General features: G+C 37.0%; 1 protein-coding gene across 4 annotated transcripts in view; it reads right to left on the bottom strand.

Annotated features, from left to right (window-relative positions):
• KCNT2 (potassium sodium-activated channel subfamily T member 2) overlaps positions 1 to 22,402 on the bottom strand; it is a 157,987-nt gene that overhangs the window by 8,030 nt on the left and 127,555 nt on the right. For 2 of the 4 annotated variants that reach the window (XM_087733437.1, XM_087733439.1), the window contains 6 exons: positions 16,369 to 16,470; positions 13,389 to 13,472; positions 11,857 to 11,985; positions 8,901 to 8,921; positions 4,545 to 4,845; positions 1,117 to 1,201 (listed from right to left, as the gene is read on the bottom strand). In XM_087733437.1, the coding sequence (XP_087589563.1) occupies positions 1,117 to 1,201; positions 4,545 to 4,845; positions 8,901 to 8,921; positions 11,857 to 11,985; positions 13,389 to 13,472; positions 16,369 to 16,470 (722 nt within the window). The remainder of the gene's footprint in view (positions 1 to 1,116; positions 1,202 to 4,544; positions 4,846 to 8,900; positions 8,922 to 11,856; positions 11,986 to 13,388; positions 13,473 to 16,368; positions 16,471 to 22,402) is intronic. The other 2 variants (XM_087733438.1, XM_087733440.1) reach the window with 1 other exon arrangement.

Below are 22,402 nucleotides of genomic sequence, written 5' to 3'. Positions count from 1 at the left end.
AGGATACCTATTCCACCTAGGTAGACTGGGTAACAGTATGTGAATTTTCAGGTTAAATATTAGTACACATCATGCTGTGGAGTTCCATAACAATGAAAATAGTATTCCAAATCATTTCAACAAATTTTATGATAATTCCCTTTGCTGTTTGATACAGTTAATATTATGCTATGCTTTTCATATACTACAGTGCTACAAAGCGCTATGAATATTTTGTTTTAGTATCAGGAGGGCTGATCAAACAGAACAAACTGACCAACAGATCAAACTGTTCAAACAGTTTTCCTCCTTGTAAGCAAGCAGTGAGGTGGGTCAGCACTGATGCAGAGAACCTTGCACAACTGGGCTATGTGGTTTCTTTCCCATGGAGCAGATGGGGCATGTTAGTATAGCAAGGCAGAGGCAGCAGAGACTAGAGGCAGAAATGGCTCAGGACCTTAACACAGGGATCTCATCGGACTTTAGTATGAGACAATGCCAGATAATTATCTAACATTCTTGACTTTCAAAACTTTCTTGACAGTTCAAATTTGCGTTGACTTTTTTTTCATGTAGTCTGCAAAATTCCTGATAAGCAAGTGAAAAAATTTCCTGTGTTAAGGTCCTGCCATTTGTATTTGAACATCTTAAGTGTGAATATCACATGATATTCAGGGCAAGACTGCTGTTCACTTAATGATCTTTGAATCCATGTAATAAAATCCCATTTGAAAACACTGATTTTGAAGTGTTGATCTTTCTAGTAAGACTGGATAGCTAAATTATAAGCAAGAATTAATGAGAATATTAATTCTGTGAAGCTATCCAGCAGGCTTGGTTAGATTATTTTTTAAATACACAGAGTAAGAGGAGGATGAGAGAATATGGAGGTAAGAGCATTACTAACATGTATTATATATTTATGTGTATTTTGAATATATACATATATATGTATAATTAGGTATCTATTTCAATAGAAGTCTCCATATTTTTATTTTTTGCAGGTGTATGGGAAAGTTTGGGGTTCTTTTCCAGCAGAAAGATAATTAAATATATTCAGGCAAAAAATGCAAACAAGAAATTTTGCAGGTCTTGTAACCTTTTTTTTTTTTTTTTTTTTTTGGTGCTTTAACTTACACTATATCATTCAGCTCTAGTCTTGTATCCGGAGAAGGATTGATCAGGATGTAAGAAAGGGTGTTCTGATGATCATTCATTTCATCTAGAGGACAAAAAAAAACCCATACTGAATTAATTATATTTACAAACAAATTTTGAAAAGTATGATTTGTGACAAACTAATTTGATAAAAGATCATCTTTCATTCATAGAGCTGTCAAAAAGTGTCAGGTGTCAAAGTGATTTCAAATAAGTTTAGCAACTACTTTTCAACTGTACTTGAATTGGAACTATCTGACATAGCATCTTTTGAGTTATCAGCTCTCAAAATATCCTGTTTTCTTTCTGAGTGTTCTAAAAATGTTCTTTTTGCATTTTTTGCAGTCATAGCAATTCTGAATGCAACCCAATTTTAGTGTAATTTACCAATCTGTCATGCAGCTTATGTTAGTATGTGGGAAATAGGTATTTCCATCGTCAGTTGGCATTGAGTTCAAGTGATAAGCAAGGTTAAATGCAGGTGTACGGCATTCTCATCCATTTCCAGATTTGGTCAATATAAACCTTTTTTCCCTTTCCCTATTTATCTAGTAAGCATTTTCCTTTTATCACCTGTGCCAATGGGTTGAAATGTGAATGCTGTATAAATGGGAATTAGTATTTATATCTTGCATTTTTGACTCTTCTTTTAATGGTATATTGCAAATGAAGGCTGACAGAATTATTTTTTTTTAAGTTTTTTGCCTAGTCAAGTCTCGCTATGCTTTTGCAGCTGTCATTGCAGTATCTTTCGTATAGCTTTCTCTCGGTACACTTCCTGGGGTGCTGCAGTGAGACTAGTTTTAATTTGATAGGATTAAAAAGGAGAGGCATTTCTTCTGTGTTAATTTCCCTCTTCAGAATTTTTGGGAAAATGATTTGAAAGAGAACAGCCCCATTCTAGTTTCAGTGCAATTCCTAAATCTTTTGTTAATGAAGAAGTATTGATATGCTGTTTGTAGGTTGAAAATTACTGTATTGGGTATTTTCTAGTATGTGTAATTTTTCTACGTGCTTGTGTCACATGTTTCCACCACAAGTACTTCTGTCTAGAAAACAATTAGATGTGTTCACATAAACTCTTGTTATAGATGCAATTATTAAAATACGGCTAAAATGGTGTTTTACAATACAGCTTATTTCTGTAAGGTGACACTGATGCAAAGTATTGTAACTAGTTGTACAAGCACCTGTACCACCATACTAACATCACACCTCTGCTAGAGGCTTGCATAGTCGTAACTGTGTTGTGTCTCAATTGGCTTAAATGAATTCAGTTAACTGAATTTAAATTTGGAGGTCTTAGAGGTTATTAGGTTATCAATGTAAAAAGGATACTGAAGGTGTGAAATTGGCTTTAGAGATCATCTCCATACATAGAGATACAGGAGCAGCTGCAATTTTTGTTTCCTGTTTGTTTTTTTTTTTTGTTTCCTGTTCCACACATGCAGAGAGATAGTACTGAGGAGTGTGTTTAACTTCTGCAGGGAGCTAACTGGCATGATTGATTTCTGCTAGTCTGAAAGAACAGGGAGATTTAAAAGTTTCTATTTCATGTTTAATATATGGTGGGATGAGTGGGGAGTGAGCTAGCTCTGAACAGGGGTGAAAGGCTTCTGACGTTTCTTTCTGAATGTGAAGGAGGGTGGAGAGATGGCAGTGGCAATGTCACAACCCAGGTTTACAGCTGACTGCACATGTAAAAGTGGTTTGTGGTTCTTTGAGGGTTTTTTGTTTGGTTTGGTTCCCCCCCCCCCCCCCCAAATATGGGTGTTCCTGGGGTTGTAAAAGTAGAAGCTTTCTTTATAATGAAAGGGAAAACAGGGAAGTGATCATGAAAATTTATAAATCAGAATCAGGGCAGTGTAATCAAGTGAAGTATTTACCTATCAAGATTTTGCTATTCTGCAGATGGTATATAATCTTCCTAAATTTAAATAATGAAATGAACATTTACAGTTGGCTTTTAACTAGGATTTTAAAAGAAAAGCAGGAATACAACAGTTTTCTTGTTACTAGTATAAATATGAATCAAATTTACAAAACTTCTTTGTGGTTGATCAAATGTTATTGTGGCCTATGTCCCTCCCGGAAAATATTTAGTTCTGAATCTTCCTGCAGAGAGTCATATAGTATCTACAAAGAAAACAGGAACAGTAATTATCCAGTTGGAGTGTGAGATAAAGAGCTTGTATTTACATATCTAATTTGTAAAGATCGAGCAAAACTATAGCCATGAATTCTGTAGCAGTCTTCTCTCACAATTAAGTTGATTTTGTATCAATAGCAACAATAAGAATTACTGTTGGGTAGTACATTGCTATTCGTGTCAAAAACGTTTTGACCCTGCATTAAGAATGTGTGTAGTTAAAATGGAGAAAGAAAAATATGCATTCTGCAGGAAATGCCACATTTACCTTCAGTTAATGAATATTTTAGGGACAAGTCAAATTTAAAAATAATTGTGTTGAAAAATGAAATGTAACACATTTGTAAAACAGTATATTTTGGATTCTTCAAATGAAAATGGAGTATGGGAACCCCAGGGTTGGTGCTTCTGAAGTAGAAAGCACTAAGCTCCATATGGGACCTACTATGCAGACAAATAAGCTGGGATCTAGAAATTCTTGGTGTTTCTAGGAAAACTGGAACCCGTAGCTCTGGGGGTTTCCACACAACATGCTACAGAGCCAAGGCCATAGAAAGGCAACCCAGGCAGCTGTGGTGCTTATATTAAAAAGGGTATTACAGAGCTCTTGTCAATAGCTTTTAAAAAAGGAAAAAAAAACAAAAACAAACAAAAACCAAAAAAGCAACCCAGCATCATCCTTGCTGGAGAAGGACTTGATGGATAAAAATGTCATCTAAAAACCTAGTGAAACATGCTTCATAAAAATGACTTTAATGTGACACTTTGGCATTAATTTTAAAAATTGTGGGGAAAATGCAATATCCTTCACATATAAACAACTCTCCACCTTGACATATGAGTGAACTTCACAGCAATTCCGTCTTCATCTATATTTCAAGAAGCTTGTGGAAATATGGCACAGTTGTTCAATGACAGGGGAATGAACAGGGGAATATATTCTGCATACACATATCATATGTGCTAAATATAAATTTGACTGACATGCTGCCTTCTGAGCTTTCCATCTGAAAATAGGAATGGGTGATAATAGAAGTGATTAAAAACACTCCAGCAAGTTTCTCTCAGTAAAACAAACAAACAAAAAACCCAAAAAACCAACCTAACCAACCAAATAAAAAAAACCCCAAACCCAAAACCAACAAAACCATCATCATAAACTTAATATTTTGTTTATGGCACCCTCAGTTCTTAAAAATAAGTTCATTTTGCATAATACTAATGTTTTTATTAATTTAAAGTATTGTAGTAATCATACCGTATCCTGCTGGAGAAAGGCCTAGATGCTTCATTCTGTTTTTCACAAGTTCAGCAAGCTCCTGTCTTTCTGACCTCCTGTAAAGGTTCATTCGCTGCTGGTTTATCTTCTCAGCTGTTTTACCAGAGTGTCGCGGTACTCTCCTGCTCAGCCGTCGGGCCCACTGCATGCTTTTTCGTCTTAACAAGGGATGATCAGACTGATCACTAGACGTTGAGTTACGATGATTACTACGATAACTAATCTGTTCTTTGGTGTCTTTAGTGTCTTCCCATTCTTCCACACTGATAGAGATTTGAGACTTGAAAGGAAAATGACAAGAGAGATTAAGGGCTTTAAAAAATGGAAGCAGATGAAGATGTTCTCTCCTCTTTTCAACAGTGCAATTGAACATGTGTTTTGGTTGCAGTGGAGCTGAGGGGATTCAGCTGTTTGTACCTAGCAAGTGTTCCTGAATTGGGCACCCTTTACTAGACTTTGACTTTTTATGTAAAAAGGTCATTTATATAAACACATTTCTCAAGCACAAAAGCAGTTAAGCATTATTTAGTGCCCGATTCCATTTTGATTCCGAGAAGAACAATTCTAGCCTTCTGATACTGCCTTTCTTGAATCTAGGAATATGTTTTGCATGATTTCTTCACTTTCTTCCAAGTGTGCATATTTTGAGAAATTCAAGTTCTGTAACTACTTTTTAGATGTATGTTGTGGATTCATTAAGTAATAGTTGAACTTTGGCTGCACTGTTTTGAGTACTCTTTTAAGACCACAGGTGGAACATACCTGTTACATGTGTCTCAGATTCCCAGGCATTTTTGACCTTCCAGCACATAATATCTGGAATGCCTCTGTGTCTGAAAATAGGGACATATGCAGTAGCCTTCAGTGTGATTCAGTGCACCTCTTGCAAATGAGGTAATTAATTCCTACCTTAAAGCATAGTGATGTTGCTTTTTCACTCCTATACTAACAAAAAAAAAAGCAGACTTAAGGGCCAAAATCTGGCCCTCTGTTGCTGTGTTTTCTTCATGTCATCCAAGTATGACCAATAGTATGTGCATACAGTAGTTCTGAAATAACTCAAGTGGATTTCAAAAGATAACTTCAAAATTGTTTTAGTGTCTATTTTATATTTAACTAATACTATTACCTTCTCATTGCAAAACTACTTCTTTATAATCCTGAGTTACTGTTGTGATCTTTGAAACATGTCTTTTATTGACAATGAAATAGTGAAGACCTTGCTGGTATCAGCGCTGTCATATTACCAAGTTACTGGTGACTGATTTCAGCATATTGAGTGTTTAAAATAAAAAAAAAAATGAAGTATAAACCAAAGACGACTTGAAGTGGAGCTGGCTCAGTTTGTACAACTCACCAAGAACAGGAGTTCACAGTATGGTGGAAGTGAACAGCGAATAAAGCAAATTTAACTGAAGAGCTACTGAGGTTCTAAAGGCCTTTTCCCATTAATACAAAATCTGAAAGCAAGATTCTGTTGACCTCATCAGTGTTGAATATAATCTTTCTTTAAGAGGCTCAGCATCCTCTCCAACACAGAATCTATTAAGGTTCCTGGAGTCCATAAAATAATATTTGATAGGAGTAAGTCTGACAGTGTGAGAAAGAGAGTAATTTTTTCCCTTTTGCACAGACTAGCTGTTATCTGTGTAAAAAAAACCCAAGCAAAACCCAATCAAACCCAATAATAAAGAACACTAAATATGCTTATGTTGTAGCACTTCAAGCAAAATCACATTTTAATATTCTAGACTAGGACCTTGCAATAAGCCTCATGCAAAGACCTACTAATTTACTGAGGCTCTTCAGCTTAGTCTCCAATAGAAACAGTTTTTTCTGAAAAATTACATGATTTTTGAAGTTTTGTTACTGACTCAGCTGATGTTATTTTGGGTAGAGCGTAAGAGAGAACCCTGAATGTCTGTGTACGGGAATGCTGTTTGATTTTGTTGTTGTTGTTTGTTATTTTAAATTGACATTTTGGTTTTGCATGTACTTTACAGTATGGATTAAGGTAAGCAAAGTACATTCCATATGATAAGGTACTACTTATGGATGGGAAGAGTCTATTTGGTGTGAACAAATCTGATACAAACTGAGTATAAAGGATGGTCTTGTTTTGCCTTTCTTCCTGTCTACGTTGGTAGCTTTCCTTGTCCAGCTCTTGATCTGGACTTGCTGGCAGTAGTATTGGAAAGGCAGAGACCAATGATCCTAATTATTACAGGAGGGTAAGTCACATTTTTTGAGCCGGAGATTAATTAGGGGAGGCCAAGTAAAAGAACAAGTCTTCTGATTCTGTGAATCTGTAAATCCTTAGCTTGAACTTTTGAAACACTGGGACAGATGAGTTGAAACCAAAAATGAATATTTACTTGGGTGACTATTCAGTTTTTAGGGTGCCTATTGAGAAAGGTGTGCAGAATGGCCCTTCTTTGTATGCAGGAGGAAAAAATTAAACTGTTTAAAGACAAAGCAAAACCAAAGAAACCCAAACCCTCTTTCAAAGGCAGCACAAAAGCATGCTTGCCAGTGGTAGCTGTTCAATACGTAGAGGATAAAAGCCCAGCGCAGAGTACTTCTGTATCCCCCTCTGTTTTAATCAGTCTCAAACTTTATAAATACTTTTGTAATGATCATTAATTTATTTCCAGGTTTGGTTGCTTTAATTTCATTTCATTTCCTTTTTGCATAGTTTGTAAATCTGCTGTATGAGAAACGTAACTGATGATAAGGTGTCACTACTACTATATAGTAGCAATTGATCATCTTATATTTTATGAAGTGTACTTTTTTTTTTTTTTTGAGATTCCTTAAAAGAGAAACACAGTGAAATCTCTGGAAAATACCAAGGTGTGTGTTAAGTTTTTACATAATCACCGCTACTTTTACTGGGGAAAAATCTGTATGTCACACATAAAGTGAAGAAACGTTTGCCTTTAATTTGTTTTTTTTTTTTCAGTTTCAGGTTTCTTTGTGTGGGTAGGTGTTTGTTGTTTTGGTTTGGGGGGGGGGGGTGTTTATTTTTTAAAAAGGCAGGTTCTCATCTCAAGTATCAGACTGTGTGCCCAAATGAATTTGATTGCTCACTTGTGCTGCTGGACATCTGTGACCCACAGGGGTTTTTCCACTTGGGCAAGGTGCTCTAATAGGATGTTTCGCACCCTTATTTAAACACTAGCTCAGGTCGGCCAACATGTGGCAGAAACAGGAGTGTAGTCATGAACACACCAGTGCTCATATTTGAGATGGTCAGGGTGGCTGTGAGTATGGCGATAACAACACTACAACACCAAACATCAATTAGTTTCTTGGATCTTTGTTCCCTTGCCTTGCTGCTCCCTGGGAGCTAAGTGTGTAAAATATGAAACAGTTTTAATGTGCAGATTCATCTATTCTATTCTGAAGTGATGCCTTATTTTTATCTAACTGCAAGTTTTATGTTCAAATAACTTTACTGTTCTGTCTACCAATAGCCTTTAATTGCACCTAGGGTTCTAGGAATGCTTTCCTGCTCCAACAGCTGTCTGAACCATAGTTAAATACAGCCACATATTCTTTTCATGATAAACTTGGGGATTTTTGTCCATTAGCATTTAAGGTGCTTAGGATCAAGGCTTTCACCAGACTGTAAGGATGATCTGTTACCTTCAGAATTCAATAGGGACAGGCCCAATTTCCTGTAAGGAATTACTCCCAGGGTTTAACCCAGTGTAATGTTTTTGGCTGAGATAGACTTAAATTTCTTCATAGTAGCTTGTATGAGGCTATGTTTTGGATTTGTCGTGAAAACGGTGTTGATAAAACAGGGATGTTTCAGTTAGTGCTGAGCAGTGCTTATGCAGAGTCAAGGGCTTTTCTGCTTCTCATGGTGCCCCGCCGGTGAATAGGCTGGGGGTGTGCAAGAAGCTGCGAAGGGAACACAGCCAGGACAGCTGACGCCAACTGACCAGAGGGATATTCCATACCATATGGCACCGAGTTCAGCAATAAAAGCTGGAGGAAGGTGAAGGAATGGGGGGACTTGCGCAATTATGGCATTTGTCTCCCCAAGTATGCGTCATGGAGCCCTGCTTTCCTGAAGATGGCTGAACACGTGCCTGCTGATGGGAAGCAGGGAATGAATTCCTTGCTTTGCTTTCCTTGCGTGCACAGCTTTTGCTTTACCTATTAAACTGTCTTTATCTCAGCCCACGAGTTTTCTCACTTTTGCCCTTCTGATTCTCTCCCCCATCCCACTGTGGGGAAAGCGAGCAAGCAGCTGTGTGGTGCTTAGTGCCTACTGGGCTTAAACCACGACACCCAGAAACAGGCAGACAATAAGCAAGTACTTACTTGTGAAGCCATTTCTCGTGACTGACAAAGGAAGGGGAAAAAGAAAACAAAAGACAATTTAAACAGAAGTGAATCTAAAGAAACAAACATGGACTGTTTAACAGGAATCACAGAAAATCAGCTACAGAGGCAGTAAGGAAGACTTCGTAATTTTTTTTTTTAATGAAATGGAAATGGTTTGAGTCATAGGTGCAGGTCATTGAGAGGCAGGCTAGATTTGCTTGTTATTTAGTAACTAGATCACGGAAAACTTGCTTTCTTTTTAAAGGAATTTATCTGTCAGAGTGAAGTGAGGACTTCTCATTTGCATAGTACAAAAAGGGGGTGTCAAGGGAGAAATCATACATATAGAATTATTAATATTGGCATATTGTTACTCAAGTTAACCATTAGCTGACAGCTTCCAGGTGTGTGCAATACAAATTAAGTTTTATAAGTCTGTTTAAACTCAAATTGATATACACATTGGAGGTCCTCTGAGTTAGAAACCTTCAAATTACAGTTAGAAGTTCATAATTCCTGAGAAAAACAGCAATTTACATTTCTCTAACCTCCATTTTAAAGTTCTCATCCAACAATATTTTAAAGCGTTTCTGGCTTAATATATTGAAAAGCTAAAATGATAGCCCGTGCTAATATTATTTTATTAGGGCAACTAGTTGAAAATTCCTTTAACTTCAAAAAGAAACACTTTGGAGAGAGATTACAGTTTTCAGCATCTCTGCGTTTGTAGGTATCTCCCCATAAAGACTACAGAAGCAGAGCTAGATGTTGCTGTTTTGTATTCCCCATATATATATGGGGAAGAGCGAGGTTAGGGAAGATTCCCCTGCCCCTCTCTAGGGGGGGAAGAATTTCACAAATACTCACCCACTAAACAAGAAACTGCTTAAGTATTTAAGTGTGAAAATACCACTGGAGGTCTGCATTCAAAGCCTTGAGCTTTTTAAAAAAAGTAAATGCTTTTACTTCACTTAATAAACAAAGACAGTGCCATGCTTCCACATTAGGCCAGTACCTGACAATTTGAAAACTTAACTAGGAGATTTCTGCTCCCCTTCTTCCTCTACCTGATGTAACTCAAACTCTTCATGAGATTACCTGTGAAAGCTGGTAGGCAGTAATAGTAGAACTCCTCCTATCTATTGGACAGTGGCTTCCAGGCTGGTTTCAGTGTCTGAATGTTTTAAGAAATTGCATCTTTGTAAATCATAACCAATAACTATTTTAAACTAAATCTCTGCCTGGTCTGATCAAGCACGTGAGCAGCTGCATGTGTACAGGCCCCAGAGGTGCCCAATGTTATAGTAAAATAGTGAATTTAGAGTTAAGTGACTGATGGTCCCAAACCTTGTTTTCAGCAAAACATTTGAATGATCTTTAATTTATCAGTTAAGCTTGCCTCAGAAGACTTACTTGAGTGTGTATGCTTACCATAACCCCAACCCCCTGCCAAAAAAAATAGTTCATGTAGAAAAGATGAGTGTTGCTCTTACAGTTCCCCTCCCCTGTACAGATGCTGTTTGCCAGTCAGCCTGTGTGTTTGAAAGTATGTGCAAATGCAGAAAAGAAATAAACAGGCCACTAAAATGCACTCCTAACAGTATGTTGTATGCTCACAGTTCAGCTGTTCTTGATTCTCTTTTTTTGGACCTGAAGTTAAATAGCTAGCTGTGAATATGAGAATAAAGCATTGCCACAAATTTTATCTTACTTATCCTTACTTAATGAATTCTTAAAATCTGGCATGTCCTCTGTTTTGTTGAAAGCTGTGACAGACTTTTTTTCATATTAGCAGTGATGCTGCCTATATTCTTCTCCAAGGAATGATTTTGAAGGATTATGTTAATGCTGCTATATTTAAAAAAAAAACCCACTTACATTATAGTAGTGGCACAGTCCACTGGCTAAGCTGTAAAAGCCACTTGTAGGCCTATTGGTGGTCCACAAAGAGAGACACTAGTGAACTTTGAAAAATCTTGCATAGCTTTTTGTAACCCTTATTTTTAAATTAACTTTAACTGAATGTTTGTACTTCCTTCAAGATAAATCTTACAGTTAAGCATTACGTGGCTTAATGTTTTATAACATTTTTCTGAAATATTGAAGAGAAAATACAAATCGTCTGTCTTGGAAATCAATGAACTATGTATGAGTATTTCAGAAGAAAGGAGAAAGTTGTTCACTGTTGCATTTTAGAGCTGTATTTGAGCCATGGTTTAATGAGATGCCAGTATTAATGGTCACGTAGACAAATGGCTTATACATGACAGAAATAAAAGCTGCACAAACAAAAAAATGTATGTTAAATAATCAGGAAAAAGTATTTTTGTCATTCTTTATATATATGGGGAGAAATGTATACATTTATATGGCAGACAGATAAATACATATGTACAAAAAATTACCACTGTTTGGCAGCTAAATTTAGAGAAATCCCACAATACTTTTAATAACATTAATTTATGCTCTTTTTGCTCATTTCTAGTTAGAAATTCATGTGAATACTGAAATGCCACCTCTTTTGAGATATAGTGTTGACACTCTTGTCACACCTGATACAGGACCTGGTCATACACCTTGTAATGATACTGCCTTTATTCATCACATGCAAGTTCAGACTAGAGCTAACTATCCCAGCCTATCCTATCTGTGCCTGAGCTGCCCCTTGTCTTCAGTCAGTCAGTTCTCTGCAGCTGAGCACAGGAATGAAAGTCAGTATGTAGACTGGCTCTAGGTATTCGTGCAGTCTGGGGCTAAATGTGAGCCCTGACCATATACATATGTGACCATATACATGCCAGCAGAGGGAGACCTTCAGTGGGTTATTGGAATTCTGTGCATTTGCAGATATGGCATTCACAATATAAATAAGTGGTTCCCATTCTTGTGAGGACCAAAGAATGTTGTGTACTCTGTAATCAAATCCAAAGAAAAGTATAGTAAACTGACGTACCTCAGATGTTGTAAGCTTTTGGGATTCTGTCCTGTAGACTCCAATTGGAATGTCTCCTGTAGAAGAACAAAGTTTCTGATATAGTCTGGCATATGTCCTAATCCATAGATCCTCTTCTGTGATTTTCATCTGAACAAATAATAATAGGAAGGAGGACTTTTAACTCTTGAGGGGTTATCACTTGTTCACTAAACCGCTCTTGATAAAACTAAACACTAGCTTGTAATGATCATATTGCAGTATTGCACCTTTGCTCCACAACAAATCTGGAACTGCTATTGAGTTTGTAGATAATGTTTCTTTTGTTCTCTCCCTGTTTGGGAGACATTGCAGTGCAAATGGTTCAGCTTTGTGAAATTAATTCTGTTCTTGTTTTAAAATTACTTAAAAACTTATATGGCATCCTTCATCCAGCGTTCATATCTGACTAAAATACAAGAGAATGAACTAAATATTGGCAGCAGTAAGAAACTGGTGATGGACAGACTGAAGAACGCACAAGTATTTTGAATGCAGCCAGATAACTGTTCGCTAGACTGCAGGCTGAATATCTGCGGAGAAGCAAGTGGGAGGAAAGTAATACACTAAGTATAAATGGCATAAGAGAGTCTTTAATGAATCTTAAGTATTTCATTACTATTACACTAGCTTTATTTCAAGATATGTGATATTCTCTCTTTTCAGAGATTCAACAGTCTTACATTCACTGTAACAAAGCTTAATGATTGACCAACAAATCCATAATTGTTTTTTATTTAAACAACTTTCTTAAACCATCATTGGTAACTTCCTTTTTGAGAACAACATCCTGCAATTCTTTATAGTTCCCCAGAAAGCAACTCGTAAATAACTTCTATTTATCTGTTTGCCACCTGCAGTATGATGGGTGTGGAAGAAAACAGAAAGGGGGGACTATTTTTAATAAAAAATAAATTTTTATGGTTTTATTTTTTATGCGTCTGTGTGTATACATATAAAAATAGGTATTAAAAATAAACTCTGCATTAGGGAATATTGATGTACATAACAAGATGACTTTTGAACTTTGACACCTAAACTGAAGCTATTTAATGCATCTTATCTTTATGAAAAATCCAGTTCTGTCCTTCATTGCCTATGATGGAAAAGGGTGTTGTGGAATAGCACTGTGTGTAAGCGCTAGGCAGGCTGTACAATATAGGTAGTGCTTCGTGTTCTTTTTATATACTTAATTTTTAAATTTTTTGCTGAACTGCCATTGCTATTTCCTATAAAATGCTCTTTTCCTGTGTTTTCCTGCCTTTCCTATTCCTTTGTGCTTTATAGAATGTATTGTGGTTTTGGGGGTGTGGGGGTGCTATGGAAGTAACTAAAAATGGGTATGTTTTCTATCCAATTTTCTTGGCTTCTCCCCTGGTGAAAAAGGAAACAGATGGCCTTTCTTGGACTTTCACAAAAGGAAGTGCCGTACAAAGAAAGTAGAGGTATTTTGCAGACAGTACAGAATCTTCTCTGGTACTCTGTAGTAATTTTTTTTTTTTTTTTTAACTTACAGAACAAAGAAACCCAGATCCTGGTGTGGTATCAAGTCCCAGCAGAAGTCTTGTGATAGAAATCATATAATCTTTCACAAATGACTGCAAGATTTTTAACAGGAGAGATGGAAAAGAAAGAAAAAAGCTTTAATGAACAGATGAGCAGGTAACGATTAGCACCACATGTTAATTTGAAAGAAATTGTACATCTGTGTTTACAATCAATCTCTTTATCTTTTAAGTATCCTGATCACTGTAGAAATAGCTATCCCTTTCTTTGTGCTGAATCTACTTACATAAAATAAGTTTTCTTATTTGATTCTGCATATGCATGCAATCTACATACAGGATTCAAAGAGACTAAGGCATAATAAGGCAGCATGAAAGCGAAGATGAATGTAGATCTAAGATCAATGGAAGTAAGGCGTTAGCCTTATTAGGTGTGAAATTATAATAATGAACTCTTCTGTGTAAAAGAAATGCTGTCATATGTTAGATGGGTCTGCAGTACTGAGTAGTGGGTAATACTAACGTGAGACTGCTATTATTTTAGTTCAAACGAGTCATTTGCCTTTGCCAGTCCATCTATTATTTTTTTTTTTTAGGGTTGATCTGCCTTATCTCAGGTCAGGCTTGTTGCTCTGCTAACAGAAGTGTTTTGCTGATTGGTTGAAAGATAGAAATTAAGCTAAATGTAGAAGTGTAGGCTAAGACCAGGAACAGACATTAGATCACCTAAAATCACAAATATTTCTCATCCTTATGAGTTGGGCTGCTGGAATCAGAGGGCCAGGTGGGTGCTCTGCTAACTGTGGTAGGACTGTTCATTGCCACTTCTTCTTAGGTGTAGTAGGGAAGCATTCAAAGCAGGCTATCAGTCCTTGTCGAAACACAACTTGCAATTAGCTCTTTTGGCTTAATGTAAATACGGAGCTAGCAAATAGGTTTTAATAAAGAAATACCTTACAAACATGTTATATAAATCCTTTAGAGTTATAGCATCTGAATTTGTTTAAACTCAGAAGCTAGACAGATTTAATTTGATACATAGTGGTTCAACTGTTTTAATTTTTGTACTCGTAATCTTCTAGTTGTGACGGGGTAAATGCCAATGAGCATCTTCTTGAAAAGAACAAAAGTTTGTGTAACCTTCACTTATTTGTTATCTTGGCTGCATGATTTATACTATGGAATTATCATTAGATTACCAAGTGTATTCATAAGGATTTGCCAGACCAAGTATCCATTTTTCAGTCAGTGTCCTAAAGATAATTCAAAGGCTTTTCTTTTGAACTAAAATAGGAAGCACCAGATGAATCCTGCTGTTTCCCATGTCATTTACTCTGTATGCAGAAGAAAAAGATGTCATAGAGAAAAGGATGAGACCATGAAAAAGAACAGAGAGGACTTGTTGTCATAGTATTTGTTACGTGGAATAAGAAAGATAATTCTAGAAAAATGACAGTTCACCTGAGCAGTAGGAGTTCAAAGAAAGAATGGGTGGAATTTGAGTGAGAATGAGTGTGTGGGGTTTTCTGTTTTAAACACTTTTCTGGTGAATGGTTTTACTCTGTCAAATCATAGCATGACTGATCATGTCTAGGAGCAAATACAAAATATTGAAGTTACTTATGTGCTGGCAGGAGTTGATGATGACAGATCTGTTTCTATATAGGTGTCTTAATCTACTTTTTTTTTTTAATTTTGCCATATATGATGTTGATATTCTGGGACATGATTAAAAACATGTTTTATAAGCAAATACAATTATTTCTAAAACATCTAGAATTTGATAAATGGCTTCACATCTGCTGGCTTATCTGCTTTTGGTACCTGTCCATATACATGACTGTTTTATATATTAATGACTTCTTGAGAAAAGTTTAGCTCCAAGAATTTTTCTATTTATAATGAATTTGCCTTCAGGGAATTTATTTGGAAGTAGAATTGAGATGGAAGAACAACTTTCGTGCACCAAATTACCAAGTAAACTAATTTCCCCAGAAGAATGTTTAGTGCCTGAATACAAAAGCATCCACAGGCTACCTCTAGGTATAGGCAAAGTAGGTAGCTGCTTAGGTAAGCGGACTACACGGGCCATGGTGGTGTTGCTGCTTATTCTGCGTAGCTAGATCCTTGAAGGCTAGTGCTGGAGGCTGCTGCTTGGGCATCCTGATGTATCAGGGTGTGCAGAAAGGTGGTCATTGCTGAGGAGCGAGGGCAATATTCTCTTTTTCCACCCTGAGACCAGCAACTACTACTTTCATTTGTCCTGACCTCATATATTCTGATATGTTTCTTCAAGTGTCTGAGGCTGTTGCCCTTCCCTTATCCCCACTGACTGTCATCACTTCTTTTTGCATGAGGAGATCTGTCCTGGATTCTTGGGCAACAAGGTTCAGTGCTGCCTTTTCTTCCCCCACTGTTTCTTTGTAACCACTGCATATATTTCTTGTTAGGGCCAGAATGGGTTACTTTAAGATATGATGACTGGTCATCTGGAGGTCTAGTCGACATGAGTAAGAGGACAGGACACAATGAAGTAATTGAGGCCTCTATCAGCAAGTGCAGATGACTGATACATTACTCATAAAAGTAATTCTGTTGATTTTTGTGGTTAGAGACACTACTTCGTGGGAATGGGCACTGCCTTTTTGTTGCAGAGTACAAGCATTATTAGTCTGTATAATCTGTATTTTCTGTAGGCCTTATCAAAACTATCCCACTTATTTGACTGTGGAGAGGTTCCCAAACAGTATTATGTTGTTTAACAACAGAATTTGCGCAAATACTGAGTGATTTTTGGGTTGATAACTGAGCTAGTACTGTCATGTGGAACATGCTCCATTATCTTTTGCCTTTGATTGTTCCTGGTACAGACACTCACATTAATGGCTTACATGTAGGAAAACAGGGTCATCTAACAATTAAGTACAATAAAATAGGTAGTAACAACGCATGTCTGTGTTAAGATAAGTCACATGATTGTCCATAGTACCTGATAAAGCAGCGTATCCAACATACTGATGCTGAAAACCCTGCCAGCAGCGAAGGGCAGTCGAAACATAAATGCCAGATTAGATCCCTTCTCCCGCTCTTTCTGTTAAGGAATTAAAAAATAGAACATATTTTTAGTGCTGGTTTTGGAAGGACTATAATAAAAACATCAAATTGATGTTACCTTGAAAGAGGTCAAAAGTGTAAAATCCCTTTACTCTGAATATAGTTTCTTTCTACAAATACGTAGCATCTTTGTTCAGTACTTACAGTTTTTCAGGTTGAAAGATTTTGTTTAATGCCTATGTTGTTTCAATCATCACATCTCAAATCGCATAGGCATATTGTACCAGATCATGTTAAAAATGATTGAGGGATTTCAACTGTGCTTAGAGCAAAGCTCTTGTTATTCTTGCTCCAATTCCTTGGTGCTGACAGTGGACTCTCATTCAGGTTCAGAAAGTCTACTAGGAACAGGAACATGATGCAAAAGGGAAGAAATGGTATTTTAGTGAATGTGAGGATGTGAGAGGAGATCAGACATGGAGTGCTCTGATGCTTCTGAGGAAGGGATGCAGAAAAACATAACTGTAGTTATGCCTTTTTCTTATCATATCTCACTTGCAGAGGAATCACACCACAATGTGATTCCTATTCCTTTGGTTATCAGAGAGTAAAACTACAGGTTGGAAGTGATTTTTGTTATTTTAAGAAGAGAGGAAATATCAAGCTTGCAGTTCAGAGATGTCATGAAGAATAAGATGTGTTATCAAAGTACAGAAATGTTACATGTCTTGGAACTGAGACACTTATATCCACCACATATATGCAGTAGTACATGCTGGGGACTGACTGACTGGCAAGCAGCTTGGCAGAAAAGACCCTGCAGGTCCTGGTGGACACCAAGTTGAACATGAGCCAGCAATGTGCCTTTGTGGCAAAGAAGACTACTGGTGTCCTGGGCAGCATTAGCAGGAGTGCTGCCAGCAGGTTGAGGAAGGTGATTCTTCCCCTCTACTCAGCACTGGTAAGGCCACACCTGGAGTACTGTGTCCAGTTCTGAGCTCCCCAGTACAAGGAGAGATGGAGCTACGGGAGGTAGGCCAGAAAAGCACCACTAAGATGATCAAGGGACTGGAGCATCTCTCCTATGAGGAAAGGCTGAGAGAGAGCTGGGACTGTTTAGCCCAGAGAACAGTAGGCTTGGGGAGGATCTCATCAATGTGTATAAATACCTGAAGGGAGGGTGTAGAGAAGACAGAGCCAGGCTCTTTCAGTGGTGCCTAGGGGACAGGACAAGAGGCAATGGGCACCAGCTGAAACACAGTCAGTTCCTTTGGAATGTTAGGAAACACATTTTTACAGTGAGAGTGACTGAGCACTGGCACAGGTTGCCCAGGGAGGTTGCGGAGTCTCCCTCTTTGGTGATAATTAAAAGCCCTCCGGACATCATCCTGGGCAACTGGCTCTAGGTGGCCCTGCCTGAGCAGGGGCCTTGGGCAAGATGACCTCCAGAGGTCCCTTCCAACCCTAACCACGCTCTGATTCTGTGATATGCAAATGAGCAGTCTGCTTGAACTCATGGTTTTGTTGAACAGCAACATTCAGCCCTGTTTGTCGTTGTTGGATAGTCTGGTTGCACCTGTTGATTTCTGTGGCTTTGCATGAGTGAAGCCGAAAAAGATGTCACACAAAAAAGAATTTCCTCTCCAGATAAAAATACACAGCAAATAACTCTTAAAAATATGACATTAATCTGTCCTTTATAAAATGTCACCTCTGTCAATCTCTTCAGATTAAAGGGGTTTCAAAATTTTTAAGGAAATATAATTATTTCAGGGTTTTTTTTATTCCAAACATTCTCTATGTTCTGACCAAATACTACTGGCTTGTATTAGATTTTCTTCTCCATGAGAAATATATACATACATATACATTCATGCTTTCCCATGCAAATATGCACACACGTGTGCTTTGATGGCTGAGCAGCAAAGGGGTGTTTCCAGCAAGTTGCGTACTTCTGACAGTTGAAGAAGAAAGTACCGTAATTGTACAAAGAGCACTTTACTTAGGTAAGCACACCACTGTGCTTACTGGTGTAAGCCACAGAAACAAGAACTTATGTATTTCTTTTGTAGTTCGATCTCATATATTTGAGTGCTTTTCTTTCAGTGCGGTCAAACAAAGTACAAGATATTTTTCTTCAATTGTTATTGAGAATAAAAACCTGTGTGAGAATTATGGAAGATTGTCAGATTTGTTTTACAACAAATACCTCAAAATTAAAGCTACATGCATATTATAACATACATTATGTTAAATCCTTTTAGATTCATGCCATAAAATATTTTATAGGGAACTGGCTGTGAAGTGACTATCCTCCTATCATGTGACTGAGGTATTATGTTTATCCTTCCATCTCTTTAGAGAAATTTGCAGCAGATTCTGGTTTTGTGCCAAGAAAGGAGAGATAAGGCAAGAGATATTTGGGGATTAATTTGATTCTTATCCAAAATTCTGATGATATACATAAGGATGTTCCTATTTGTTTTATTTTAACATGGAAACTCAGAAGTTTATTCTCTCCTTTGATTTTAAATTTCTTATATTGTTTCCTTTCATCTCTTGTTACAGGCTTGCCTTTTTTTTTATTCTCGCTTAAAAGACATTTGTGAGAAATACAGTTTTTACTCAGGCACTTTGCATTGAGTTCTGCTTTATTACTTGCAGAGTTATTTGATTCCCAGAGAATACTGTGGATGCAGAAGCCAGAAATGTGCCAGAATGCCCCAGCAGTTTTATTTCATGATAAGTGTGATGCCCAGCAGGTCATTCCCTGACACTTTTTGGAATTACTGAGGAAGGGGATATAACTACTTAAAGAAAATCATAGATCATTTCTAGGAACATAAATAAAAGGTCATGGTATGATTGCATCCTGTAGAACTTCACATATATAGATGACATTTTAAGACACAGCTACTAATAGATGGAGATCTTTACTTCATGCTCAGTCTTCCTATATTTGTGGCTTTGCTCAAGTCATGAAGTTCAGAATTCCTACTGCTTTCTTTCTAAGTAATAATAGGTGTACACTTGTGGTTTTGAAAAGTTCTTAGCATGTGTTTCCTTCATATAGGCCATTTAATTTGAAGTTAGTTAATTATTTCCTTTTGGGTTTGCATGTTGTCAGCATACCAGAGAATATCTGTCCAGAAGGTCAAGTTCATAAGCTTTTCAGTTTATTTCCCTCTCTTCTACCTCTATTTATATTTGTATCAAATGCTTTTTAAGGCACTTTATCATGGTTTTATCTTTTTACTATTTCTAAATAAACACCTGTTCCTTCCTAACCGTTAATTCTATGATACCAGTGGTAACGAAGTACCAACCCCATACTAACCTGAAGCCCTGTTTTGGCCACTCTGTCAGTGGCTGAAAGAGATCTAGGGCCCATCTTGATTTAATATATTCTCCTCTGATATAGACAGTAATATGGGAGCTGCCATGATAGGCTCTAACTGTTGTATACAAACAATGCAAAGTTGCTTTAATAAACATACAAGGATATGGGGGTGGGGAGTTTGGGGGTCATGCGAGAACATATAAAGGTGACATAGGTAGTGGCTTATTACAGGGAACACTCGATTCACTGTTAGTTTTGGTAAATGGTGGTTGTTGCCCATGTCAGATATGACTGACCAGAAATCTGGGCATGGAAACCTCTTTACAGTACCTTTCTTGACATAAGGGATTTTGGATTGATAACACTTCACTTCTAGAATGGTTTACGATATTTTGCACTATGTGTTCTTAATTGATTCTGTTCTACCTTTTTGGCAAATACAAGTTCACTTTCTGTTGTTGATCTGGAACAGCGTTCTAAAAACCTGCCAATTCAACAGCCAAATGTGTATGCTAATTATTTATACAGTTTTAGAATTGTAACTGATGTAAATCATTAGAGATCCATCTAAAATAAGACACCAATTTAGAGGTACCAATTTATTTTTTATAACCCATATATCATTACTGCTTGCTATTACTTAATGCTACTTCAAATCTGCTTAAAACCTGAACAATATTAAAAACAAATGGGGACAGCATGCTCTGTCCTTAATTGAAGGTGAAAAAAGCAGCTTGGCTTTGTGTATACCACTGCAAATATACTGGGCTATCCCAGATAGATTTCTGCTCACCTAACATGTACATGCTTATCCCTATGGAAGATACAAAATCACGGTATTGGTTTGATTAAAAGAGATAGGAGTTTGCACATATTTTAAAATGATCACTTAAAGATTTAGAATTTTTATCCTTCAGTTAACACCTGCAATATTTACTTGGGGGGAAAAAAAATCATAGAAAACGAAAGTGTCAATCTTATCCAAAACATTCTAAACTCTTTCTTTCAAGAAAGAGGGAGTGGTTACATCATTTTTTTCTTATCTAAGCCAAATGGAGAACATAAGTTTTAAGCTTAGACCATGAGTGTTTTGTTTTTCCTTTTTTCTGTTGTACAAGGGCCATTGCTTTCTCCTATGTCAGTGCTGAGTTTGGTGTTCAGATTTATGTCTAAAATGAGGAAAGTCGCAGCTGCAACAGCAGATGGACTTCTCTGATTTGCGTATCTTTCTTCTGCAGCCCATTGGGTTGAAAAGTCAGTTTTGCATGTGTGTTTCAGTGCTACCTGAAGGTAACTTGCCTGACTTTTGTGGTCTTTCTGAAAATGAGGTGCTGAATGCAGAAATAACAATCAACTGTACATTTGACTGCATCAGATAATTTTTACTCGAGTTTTTAATTGCCTTTCATTTTGCATGAGGGAGTTCTGAAACATCAAATGAACTACAGCACCACCTGTGAAGTGCTCCCTGCAAATGTTAAGATTAAATGAGTGGAAAATATCAACAGCAGACAACTTCAACAGCAATGAAGGTGATGTTCTTTCTTTAGGATAATTTATCTATCTCTATTTCAGCATAGCATAGTTTGGACGGGAAGTTAATTAACTGTCCAGCTTCCAACCTGTATTCACAACTTTACATTTATACAATAAATTAATAAAGATAGGGAAGAAATTATAATATTTCTAATGATTTCCAGAACCTTTACTAGAAAAATGAAGGACGCTATGTAAAGCAAGAAAGAGAACTGAGATAAAAACCTTGGTTTCACTGCATTGAAGTAGACAGGCTACAGGCAATGGAGTATTCCAGTAGCAACTGTAGACACCGCATACTGGGAAAGCTATTACTATTCTTACCTTCCCGTATCACTAAACTGGATTAAGGGAATATGTTTAAAAAAAAACCAAACACTGTCAGTTATAGTACACCAAGGAACTAAGTTAGGCTGGAACATAGTCTTGAAGGCGCCATCCAGCTGTTGGCACTTGTTGCCCTAAATAAACTGACAATGCATTATCCCAGCCAGTTCCAGCTCCTTCTTCCTGAAGGCACCATTGAGGGAGGGAGTGCTAAAATGGAGGAGCCACAGGTGCAAACCTTAATGGATAACGGGATCAGCATAATCCAAATGAAGATGTGCCTTCCACTGCAAACTGCTCCTCTCTTTGTGTAACAGCTTTTGTCTAGCTTCCTCACAGTTCTTCATTTTATGCGCTTATCAGAATACTACCTAAACAAGATTAAGCCTTCATTCTATTTCAGGCAAACGTCAACAAATCACAAAAGATCACCCAGATATTTACATCTTGTGGTCGAAATGTAAGCATGATAGTCAACTGAGCAAAAGATTGACTTCTAATACTTATCCTATCTCATCGAGGCATGCTGAATTTTTGCAGAATTCAATTCCTGTGTAAGAAACTAGGAGCTGGCCTGTGAAGATAAGTTTGTATGAAAAGGCTGGTTTCCATTAAATATATATTAAAATTAACTATGTGAACACTATACAGAAAATTGTGAAATATCTGAAATTCAGTGAAATATCTGAAATCCGCAAAATCTAGGAAACTTACTGTACAGCTAGGAAATGCAAATTATATGCTAATTCTGCATAATGATAATGAT

Source organism: Nipponia nippon, unplaced genomic scaffold (genome assembly GCF_047370975.1).
Source record: "Nipponia nippon isolate SJK-2023a ecotype South Korea unplaced genomic scaffold, ASM4737097v1 scaffold_5, whole genome shotgun sequence".
Taxonomy (NCBI): domain Eukaryota; kingdom Metazoa; phylum Chordata; class Aves; order Pelecaniformes; family Threskiornithidae; genus Nipponia; species Nipponia nippon.
This window is presented reverse-complemented; position numbering and strand designations above follow the sequence as displayed.